The 11,503-nt window shown below is 38.6% G+C and overlaps 1 protein-coding gene across 5 annotated transcripts in view; it reads right to left on the minus strand.

Moving 5' to 3' along the window:
* Nucleotides 1-10,851, minus strand: part of farp2 (FERM, RhoGEF and pleckstrin domain protein 2) — a 36,087-nt gene extending 25,236 nt beyond the window's left edge. For 4 of the 5 annotated variants that reach the window (XM_055060796.1, XM_055060778.1, XM_055060787.1 and 1 more), the window contains exons 1-2: nt 10,588-10,847; nt 8,422-8,644 (exon numbers count right to left, since the gene is read on the minus strand). In XM_055060796.1, the coding sequence (XP_054916771.1) occupies nt 8,422-8,622 (201 nt within the window). In that variant the 5' untranslated portion in view covers nt 8,623-8,644; nt 10,588-10,847. Of the gene's footprint in view, nt 1-8,421; nt 8,645-10,587 lie in introns of all 5 variants that reach the window. The other variant, XM_055060801.1, reaches the window with a different exon arrangement.
* Nucleotides 10,852-11,503: the final 652 nt, after the last annotated feature.

An 11,503-nucleotide genomic window follows, 5' to 3' on the forward strand; every position in this document is an offset into this window, starting at 1 on the left:
ATAAGTGAAAATTGTATTTTCGTTGCATGTTGAGACATGTTTGCAGCTCAATCAGCTTATGAGAGCAGATTAGTCAGCTTACAACAGGTTGTCTGATAAACAACTTTGACTGCATAACTGAATTTAGATGCTTTGAAATTACCTTCAACTTCCCCTTCAATAATGGGACAGAAATGATGGCTCTTCAAGATCATTCCTGATATTTTACATATTTCACCTCACAGTAACACTTGAATGTTTTAGCAAACTTTCCACACTACTTTTATTGGGATGTACAAATTTAGTAATCGTCAATTATTCAATGTATTTGATCATTGGCACAGCTACTAACTTAACTCTAATCAAAATGTTAAAAGTCAATTAGTTTTCTTTCACATAGCTTCTTTTTTATTTTTCTTGTTCAGAAGTTCATTTATTGTATTTGAAGATCCAATGACTTTGGTTTAAGATGTGCAACCTTAATTTGAATTTAAACTTAACGTTAATTTAACAAGCCAGCAAAAGGACAGGATATTTGTGTAACCTTCTAGTCTACGTCTCTTGACCCCTCCTCGAATGAAATGAAAAATCACTGTAAACACAAGCAAAGGACAGCTTCACATTCCATCAAACATCAACATCTAAGATATCCTGAGGAACGAACACATAGTGTCATCTCTTGATAGTGAGATCCTGATAAGTAGTTAGCAGTTTGCAATTTGCTGAGCGGCTGCATACTTTCAGAGAACAAACAAGAGGATCCACATTGGTTATTTTCACCTTGACCTTTTATACAAAACAAAAGACCTTAGCAATGAGCCAAATGCGAGTGTAAGTCTACTTAATGGCTGTCTGAGTTTTATTCTGATAAAACCCACTGGATCCATTTTAGAATTTCTCAACTTATTCATTTTACGTGAGGAAGCAAATTTAATAATTCCATTTATTACACTTTTATCCAATCTTGGTAACAAGACATCCTGCCACCATACACTGTCACCAGAGAGTGAGCAGCTCCAGGCAAGCAGCAGAACAAAGATCACTCCACACAAGAAGAAAAAGTGAAAATGTGCATCTAAAAAGGTCCTATTGTGCCAAAATATCCAACAAAGACATGACAAGCTATGCAAACTAGACATACCAGGTGATGAGTCAACAGTATTCTGGAATGAGCAAAGCTCCAAAGCAGCAGAGCACAAAGGCACTTTAAGCCAAAGAAACAACTATTATAATCTTTCAGGAAAAAAAGATTTTTCATAGAGACAAAGACATTTATTTACAAGTACATGGAAAAATTAATTATTCTGGTCAGTGGAAACTAGAAATTAGCTTTATGGCCATCTAGATTAACTACAAATGTTAAGTAAAAAACTTTAATATTTATTATTTTGTGGAGCCATAAAACACCTACAGAAGCAGCCTTTGTTCTTGGGAGAAAAAAAAATTCAGTGCTTTGACAAACTGAGAGGAAGCTGGAGGGCTTGTGTTGTGGCACAAGCAGCGCTTCGTTATATTCCCCAGGGCTGGTTGGAGAAACACCAATGAACAACATCTTTTTAAAACACTTTAATCTCACTGGCAGTATCTCAGAGTGCACAATAACTTCATTATAGTCACCAAACAATGAAATACTTTAATGAACACCAACCAAAGGTATGAAAAATAACACCAAGCAGGGTTTTTCCCCAGTGTATTGTAAGCCTGGCGGGCCACCAGGCTTTACTTGACCCCCCACCATGCTAAATGTCGCTTGTTTATGACAGCAAAGACTGATTAAACTAGGTTTGTAGCTGAAGCATTGAACTGAGCACGATGGAGTGCGCACCAGTTATGCTGTCCATGCACCATATGCTACTTTTCTCAAATCATAATGTATGCTCATGCACCCCTAAAGTTTTGTAACTTAAAATTTTTCCAAACACAAAAGCACGGTGGACTGCTTTGGTGTCCCCATCATCACACGTAGCAGGTTTTCTGGGGGAAACTCTACCAGATACTTATAAGAAGATATTTAAAGATAAAAAAATTGTACAATCATAAGTAGTAATTATTTTCCTAAATCAGTGTTTCCCAACCCTGCACAGTGCTTTAGTCCTGCTGATTGCAATTGATGACTAATTAACAGGTGTTTGTTGAACTGCAATCAGTTGAATCAGGCACATTAAAGCAGGGAAAGCTTTAAAACATATGGGACAGTATGCCTTGAGGACCAGGGTTGGGAAACACTGTCCAAATAATTGACTAAATTAGACCAACAAATGTCTTCATTCGCTGTGTAAGAAAAGTTGACAGTTCATCCAGAATGATGTAGAGCACCAAAACTTTCCTGATACCAGTTGTGTTTCCACTACCACAAAAGAAAAATACTATAGCTCTAAAAAGACTTTATCCTACAACATCTCTGAGCTAGACCAGCAGGATGAAACATTCAGTAGGAGTGACAGTAGTGCCAGCACTGGATAAAAATGATGCGAGCACCTCCTTCTGATTTAGATTCAATAATGACTTGGTTAATTTACAATATATCAATAATTTAATTAATACTTTTGATATTGCCCATTACAAAATTCAAGAACATAATTGTGTGGCATAATTATTTCCAGAATGATGTGAAATATATTCCACCACAAAGCCATTTCAGAATTTTAAAACCAAGCAGATCTGTCTGGCTGTGGAAAAGCAAACCTTTTTTCCTAAAATACATAAACTACTTTAGAACATTTTGTTAGACAAATGTTTGTTTTGTTTTTTTCCCCAACTAATGTCTAAACTATAATATCTAAAAAAAGATAAGCCTATTCTTAAAATATCTATCCATGATAAAACCACACTGACAAAAAATTAAATTAAAAGACAAAATGCAGAAACCTTTTTTCCCCCCCATTTTTAAGCTACCTAAATTCTAGATGATCCTTCATCTCTCTGCTGTCAGTCAAATTTTACTTAAATCTTCTGGAATTTTCTGTTGTTGCCACAAGTGAGTCAGAAAATTGGTGGGTTGCTTATGAAAAGTTCAAACAGCATCTAAAGCTCAGATACATGGGCAGTATAAGAGTTAGCCCATGTGTTGTTCACACCCAGCTTGTGGTAGATGAACCACAGCCTCATCGTGTCAACGGGTCACCTAATCAAGCTTCAAAAGCAGAAGGGATTATGGCAAGCAGATGTTTCTCTGAGAGACAAATCTTTCTCTGGGTGTGTTAGCGGAGCAGCGTGGCATTTGGTGATGTTGGGGAAATACAAGTACGAGTTTGAAAATCAGCAATCTGCAGGGGGGAGGACTGAGTTTCTCATGCATGGAAAAAAATAAACAGAAAGAAACGGAAAGGAAACAGGTGAACAGCAGATCTTGCCTAACCCAGTTCAAATCCAGGTCTTGGGTGTGCCTTGTGCGACAGGTTAAGCACGGTTTCATCCCAGATTCTCCCACGAGCAGCAGGGGTGTGTTGGGGCTTGTATTTGGCACAGTGGGACACACACCATTTTTTCAGCTTAGCTCTACCATCGCTCTCTCTCCGTCTTCGTCTCTCTCGAAATACACTTTAAAGCTCTGCACACCAGTGGCCACAACTATGTGAAGTGAATTTCAAGGGCCTTTAGCTGCTTTTCTCAACCAAAGTCAAACTTTATTCTAATGAGTCACGGCTGGGGGTTCTTTTCAGAGAGAGCTGGCAACAGAAAACACCTGAGGACAACTGCCTTCAGGCTGCATTTGTTGGCACATAAACAGCATTTGCTGATAGTCAGGATCAGGTTGTTTGCAGGTGACCTTTGACTCGCGTTTCCAACTCAAGCCATTTCAACATTCTTAAGCCTGTCGCTATGAAACGGTGTTACACATCAGGGTCATTGTGAAATTCTGAATGGGGTGGAGGAGATTGAATTGTCATTTGTGGAGAGTGTGCGCGTATGTTGCCTTGCAACTTTCTAACGACAAATTTAAGCCAAATTCCATACGTCAGTGTTATGCGACATCATTCACCTATTGGGGGGTTGATGTGGAGAGGGTCATCGTTTTTAGCTGCTTTAACTAGCCTCTGAGGTCAGTTGGTGAGTAGGTGTGAAGTAGGTAATTGATACTAGCTGCCCTCCTTTGTACTCAACAGAAATGCTGGTTGAATAACACTGGTTTAATTTATATTGGCACACATTTTGAATAATGTTTAATCTCATAATGTACAGTGCATGTTTGTCTAGTAGCTGTTTTAAATGTTTGCAAAACTTTATTTCCATTAAATAAGAAAAATTAAAAATCTCATGTGAATATGTTTGTTCCCACAATATCACTTCCTGTTGAATTCTTCCTGATTTGTCCTGGTTGTTGATTATGTGACTTTTGGGATGCCAAAAGTGTTTCCTTTGCAGTTTTGCAAAAATCATACCTGATCCTAGTGCCAAAGCTTTTTATCAAAAAACAAAAGTTTTTGCCATGATTTGATTAATTGAATTTATTTTTTAAACAGAAAAAATGCCACAGAATCTACAATGTTTAGAAATGCACCAATTAGCAGCCTAAAAAAATAGGTCACTGTTGTAAATACTGTTCCCTCCACAACTTTTGTGTTTCCCCTAGTTTGATTACAAACTTCCCCTGGTCTACTTGCTCCAACACCTTCCATATTGAATAGTTTTGTTGCAGCTGTAAGCTCAAGGTATCGGTCGCATACTGACTGGAATAAGATTTGACTTTGTGGCTGAACCGTTCGTGGGTCAGGGTTGGTCAAGGTGAGAAATAACCAGACTTGTGCAACAGACTCAAGTTATTTTTACGATTACTTCTTGCAGATTCTGTTCATATCTTTCATGTAAAAATTCAAACTGCCCAACGGTCACCTTTCCAGAACAGCAAATCCTGAACCTCATCAAACAATATAAAACAGAAAAGCTCAAAAGGAAAGAAACCACTAAGAAAAGAAAGAAAAAAAAATTGAGAAGGGAGGAAAAAGAAAGCTCAAAGGTAAGAATGGTGGATATAACAAGAATGTACTTAGGACACAAGGAAGGAAGAAGAAAATGGATAAAACAAGGACAGGAGACAACAAAGCAAGAAATAGAAGGAAGAGTGCAAGGAAGTGTACAAGTAGGGAATGAATAAAGGAAGGATACAAGTAGGGAGCAAAAGAAGTAAGGATACAAAATTTGTTTTAGTCAGTGGGAAGTAGTGACATCAAATTCTACACTCATCCATACTAGCAAGGAACACCTTATGATAAAACTCTAAAAAGACGAGCCTCCATGTGTAGTTCTTCACACTGTGGATTTTATGACTACTTTCTGGACAGCCATACAGAAACAAATAGCAAAAAAAATAAAAAATCAAACAGCAATGACTTGAATCACACAAACAGCATTGTGTTGCTCTGACAGAAACCAAATGTGAAGTTGACGTCAACAAAGAGGTTGAAATTCCTGGGACAAACTTTCAGCAAGGCTGCACTGCTGTGTGAGCCCCATCCCCCACGTTCTCTGCTCAAACTTTGTCCTGGCGGTGAGTGCTCTTTCTGAACACGAGACACTGCCCCTCACTTCTGCTCCCCTTTCTTCCTACCTACTTTGTTTTTTGCCGTTTACGTGCTTGTTTGCCAACACTAAAGCTGTGCATTTTCACACTGCTAGGTTTTACAACCCATACCCCCCTTGGCTTTTTTTTTCACAAGTTTTTGAGCTAGAAGTTAAGGCCAGAGAAGGGACTGGCAGAGCTGGATAAAAGGAGTCTGTGTTTCCTTGCCCTGATGGGCCTTCCTCCACTGTCCAGAAACCACAAGGCTGAGCTTTCTCCTGCACTGGCCGTGGGAGGAGCTTGTGAACAGGAGCTATGCAAGCAAATGTCTGCTGACGATGCCAGGTAACTGTAGTAAAGGTTAACAAATCACAGAGCAAAGCTCTCTTATCTGATTTTGGTCTACTTTGTGCGCCACTGTCACAAACATTCTGTCATACAACATATTTCTATCACAAACAATAAAAACAACAAAGGAAAGAACACAGGAAAGTTTGCTTTCTGTGAATTATTGAGTGAAATTCCATCAAATAGTGGACTTGTAATAGTTGTAGATTTATGCAAGGGTACTGTGGCAGTTTGAGCAATAAAACTTCTTAAATTAGTGAATTTGCCAATGTTGATATTGTAGTTAATTCGTGAAGCATTGCATAAATGTACATAATTCCTAACTGTGCCAGTCCAACATTCCTCAAAAAATATTCATGCCTCCTTGATGATGGTGGAAGAGGAATATCAATGTTGCACTCTGAGCACATTTACATCTAAAACACAACAACAAACTTGTGTCTACGTCAATGAAAACTGATATCGGCACTTCGCATGAAGAATGTCGGGGCCTTTATGTTAGCAGGGGAGGGAAGGTTGATTGTGCCTTGTCGTCAACTTGTCAATCACACACTTGAATTGGTTTTATTGGCTTTAAGTATCACATAATTGTGAAGTGGACAAAAAATGGTTGCACTCAATTTTATTTATCAAAGTAAAGGAGGCTGAATGTGAATAGGTTTCAGCTCTGTAATTGCAAAAGACTTTGAAGCCCACTCCACAATTTTGTCCTGGTTTGCATTGGTCTGTCACATAAATTCCCAACATAATGCATTGGGTCCGTGGTTGTAGCATGACGAAATGCAAGCAAGTTTGAATAATTTGGCAAGCAGCCACATCCTCTTCTTAAATAAAAGCAATGCTATGCAGTGTTTCAGTGGAGAGATAACTACTACTCTCCCACCAACCCACGGCTCCTCAATGAATGAACAGACATATGGGGCAGAGTGGATGAACAACAGAGCCTCTCAGAGAGCCATCTTGTTCTTGCCAAACTCCAGTCTGCTTGACAACAAGACTGCCGTCATTCCCCCTTTTGCAGCTATGTACTTCTGTCTGCGCCATGTGCAGAGTTCTCATCAGGCCAAATTCAAAAACCGATCCACCACAAAAACAGTAAGGGTTGAAACGAATAATCGCGACCAATCGATTGAAATAATCGCCGACTAATTTATCAGCTGTTTAAGTATTAACTAAAGTACACAGATTTAAAAAAAAAATTAATTACTGAAAGAACACCGCACTCAAAGCAATACCTCTAAATTGTACCAAAAAAATATATGCGCTTTGTGTTTAACATAAAAAAACCCTGTCTGTAAATATGTTTTACCTAAAACTCCTCAAATGAGAGTTTCAGCTTCACCTGACTGAGAATGTAAAAAAAATTATCTTATTAAGCACCTTTTGCTATCCATTCATTAAAAGGTTAATCCAAAAAAATATATAATCAACAGAATTGCCCACACTGACATTAAATCAAGAAGAAAGAGCTGAGCTTTTCACAGCTTGATGTTAGAAGCAATTCTTTCTCTGTAGATGCATCCTTTCCTATGAAAAACTAAGTGTCCACTAAAGGAATGCTACATAGTCACAATAAAATGTTTATTTTCTTATTAATTAGAAAAGGAATTAAGTTATTTGCATATTTCTGTGTAATTATAATGTATAAAAAACATGCTTAAATGAAAAATCTGCAGAATGTGCCAATTTTTCTCATCCAATCACTAAATAACTAAAGTAGTCATTAGTTTCAGCTCTAAAAACAAAACAAAACAAAAAAGTCATCAAAAGATTGTTTTCCTTGTTGACTGAACATCATGGCGAGTCGTTCTCTTATAAATCAAACTTAAATCTGTCACAGTCCATTAGCATCAGACTTGGCAGTAACACATGGCGGATGAGATTATAAAACGCCCGTCTCAACGGTGCTCCCAAACTGCATCTGCTGGAACGGTTATTGTTGTGGCTACAGGAGGATTTAGGACACCTGGAGAGAGGAAGAAATACTCCATCTAAAACATAATTAGCAGCCACCAAACTCAGCATTTGCTCTTCCCTGTAAATCAGGCACTGAATTGAATATTTAATCCTTGTGGCTGACTCCACTTTGATAGTATTCTCCTCACGGTAGGAAACGACAGGAAACAAGTGCTGATATAGTGGCTTCCTTATTACTTCCTATTTGTCTACTGAATTACCCCTTCTGCAAATTGGAGAGTTACAACAGGAAAGCAAAGGAACGTTGTTTAAGTCTGGGAACACCAATAAATAAAGCTGGAGTACAGGCTAGTCTCAGGTTAAAAAAATAAATGAAAACAGAAAGAAAGACTCCATTTCACCATTAACTTTTAGATGTGAGGCAGGAATTAAAGCCAAGAAACCAAAAAGTGCCCTGGAAAGGGACACAAAGCTGGAAGCAATAAGAGGCCTTAAGGGAAGGGGATTTTAACACCAAAGCCATGTGGCAGCTGTCACCGACCCAAAGCCACACGCAAGCAGGGTAACCAAGACATGCAGCCTGGTGTGGAACAAACAGCAGGCTTATCTCAAGAGTGAATAAAACAGGGCGAGGGGATTGCAATGGTGACCCCGGCGGGACAACTGCTGATACTCACATCTATGACGAAGAACTCCTGGGAGTCGTCCAGTCCCTGCACACGGATCTGGAGGCCCAGCCCGTGGCTTTTGCTCCCGCCGACCATGTTGCCGCTGAGGCTTTGGCCGGGCTCCAGCGTGCTGATACCGGCGTTGAACTGGGCTCCCAGCCTTGTGCCAGGGGTCTGTAGAACCCGATACGAACCCTCTATCTCCCCCATGATTCCTCTGGACCGCGGACTCCTGTAGGTCACAGAAAAAAAGTCATTGCAAATCATGAAAACAAAAAGCAGTATAAAAATTTCTTTTCAAATTAGACTTCAGATGAAATGCTGAATATTTGCATTTGGCTCGAGCTATAATATTTTACACTTTGGACACATGAGCCGCATTTATAGGAACTTAACAGAACTATTTCGTCCTTTCACAGTCGTGAACCCGACTTTCATTTTCAATGATTAAGTTATTTTCTACGATCAACTTCACAGAACTTGTTTCAAGAAACTTTTTGACTGGCCAAACTCATCTCCTTTAGTGCATTTAAATTTAAACAGTTCTTGAAGCAGGTCCTATGACATGTACCAGTTTTTACAGCTTGACATTTTCCTTTAGCTGTTTATTTTTCCGTGTTGTATTTGTTGCTGCCTCTTGGCCACAACTCCCTTGAAAAAGAAGTTTTAAATCTCAGTTGGGTTTTTTTTTTAGCCTGGTAAAATAAAAATAATAATAACAATAATGTGTTGTATTCAAAAGTAATATCAACCAGGAGCAGATCACTGATTTATTCCAAGTGAAGAAATAAGTGGTCATAATCTTCCATTATCTATTCTTATTTCATAAACGTTAATAGGCCCAATTGGTGCTGATTAGTGGAATCAGCACCAACATAAATGAAAACAGAGTGTACAAAGTTTCTGCTTAACGATATGCAGTTTAATTAACTTCCATCCAAGATGTGAGTATGATGGTGTGATTTTCTCCATAATTAATGGAAATACTTAATTGCAAAGGAAAGTTGACATGTTTAAGTACATAAGGGAAAATCTGGTTTTCTTAAAAGCACAGAATGGAAGTATGAAGGCAACGTGAAAGAGCAGCAGTTGTACTCTAACATCTGACCCATTCAAGATGAGTGTACTTATTTCAGTATTTCTTGAGTTCAAATGTTCAGGTTGTCCAGCCCATTAGATCATTATTAATGAAGTCATCTTGGCTCATCAAATAGATAAGAACAGCCATTCAACTGCAGATCAAACCACTAGCAGTCAGTCTACCCACTGATATAATGTGTAAAATAAATTGATATGTTTAACACAAGGACTTTCATTTGAGTTGAAACAAATAAAATATTGCCTACATACATGTCCTCTTAACATAAAATGCATAGTTTCCTTTGTTATTTTCAGATATAGTTATGTTTTCAATATATTGTTGAAGCAAGTACCATTTATCATACTTTTAATATGATTGCATTTTCTATTTCATTTAACGCAATAAGAAATTATTGGGTACTTTTAGCCCTTGGTACCAGAATAAATGGAAAGAAACAACACACAATTACACCCTGTCTGAGATTTGAGCAAGTTTACGACTACTTTTCACTGAAGCTAGCGAAGTTTAGCAACATGGACAAATAAACTGAGCAGTTTAGGTAAATGTATACAAAATGGAAATAGGCAGAGATGAAATGACAACGTCTGGGCGCTAAATGGGGCTAAGAATTAGCGAAATGACCCGAGGCCAACACACATCTGAGCCAGTCGCAGAGACTTGGATGTGGTGCAGGAGGCTGAAACTGCAAGAACCACTGCCTGGAAAAGAGAAAGAAACCGCGGCGTGCAGCTTTAAAGACGGCGTGAGTGTGGGTGGGTGTTTTTTTTCTTCCGATGTTTATTTTGACCTAGTTGCACTCAACTAGGTCAAAAAGATACATATGTTGCTAAATTGTGAAACGGATGAATTACAACAAATGGCGGAGAAGACGCCAAGAAAGTGCACGAGCGCTGTTGTTTTTCTTTCCTTTTTTTAATTCGTTTTGAAAAAGTTTTGATACACTTCAATACAACAACACCGAAATAGTGGGGACGCGAAGTTAAACCCTGAAGTTTTCGGTTCCGGCTACCGAAACAAAATAAAAGTCACACGTGATTTAAAAAAAAAAGTCTGAACGGCGGTATTGAACTTACCGTATCTTGCTGGAAATGATACAAAACGTTAAAACTTCGCTACACCGAGGAGGACACCGCTCCAGTCCATGGTCGGCGTCGCCTAAACCAGTGTGCACTCACACTCCTCTGTCATTGGCTGAAACCGTCGCGTTCGTCCTGTCATTGGCTCAGATGTGGCCGAGGGTTTGTGGGCTGTGGGACGAAGATTTACCTTCCTTCACTTTAAATAGCTTGCATGGACGGAGAAGAGAAGAAATATGTCGGAGGGAAAAGCACATCGTACTTTCTTCTAGGGCCTACAAGAAACTTTGGAAATGTTTACGGCGGTGGCGTGGCTTTCTTTACCGGAGCGGTCAACCCTGATAGGAAATAAAATGGTTGATCCTCTGAGTACAAGACGAAATCTCCCAACTCCTCAAGTTTGTGTTAGTTTGACATGAATTATTCTGTATAAAGGTGCATTTATCTATCAGAAATGTTCAGTTCAGTCTCGTTTAACCAAAGTCCAACGTCTTCTAGTAGCTTTCAGGTGAAGAAAGAAAAAAAGGTGTTTCTCACATTATAATATAGCTCCCCCTACTGGCCTTTTTAAAACAAATGTTTTAGCATTTATTCCATAAGTTAAATTTAATACATTTGCAGAAATCTAGTGTGTGCAAGCAAAGGCCTTTTAAAAAAACCATATATTTTAGTATATGTATAAATTAGATAGCCATACAAACCTAATCTCTAAAGTTAGATTTAAGACTGTTCTTTTACTTTTACAGCACTTTTAGCTTGAGCAGACTTTGCTCATCCCTCATGCTTAACATCATTTGAACTCAATCTAGACAGATCTACAAGTGCTATGTTTCACGGGAGACGTTCAGAGTATAATTATTTTTGCTACCTTGTTCTGGCTGGGGAAAGTTTTTCGTTTGGACAGATCAGTGAG

Source organism: Poeciliopsis prolifica, unplaced genomic scaffold (assembly GCF_027474105.1).
Source record: "Poeciliopsis prolifica strain line A6 unplaced genomic scaffold, Auburn_PproV2 SCAFFOLD002, whole genome shotgun sequence".
Classification (NCBI taxonomy): domain Eukaryota; kingdom Metazoa; phylum Chordata; class Actinopteri; order Cyprinodontiformes; family Poeciliidae; genus Poeciliopsis; species Poeciliopsis prolifica.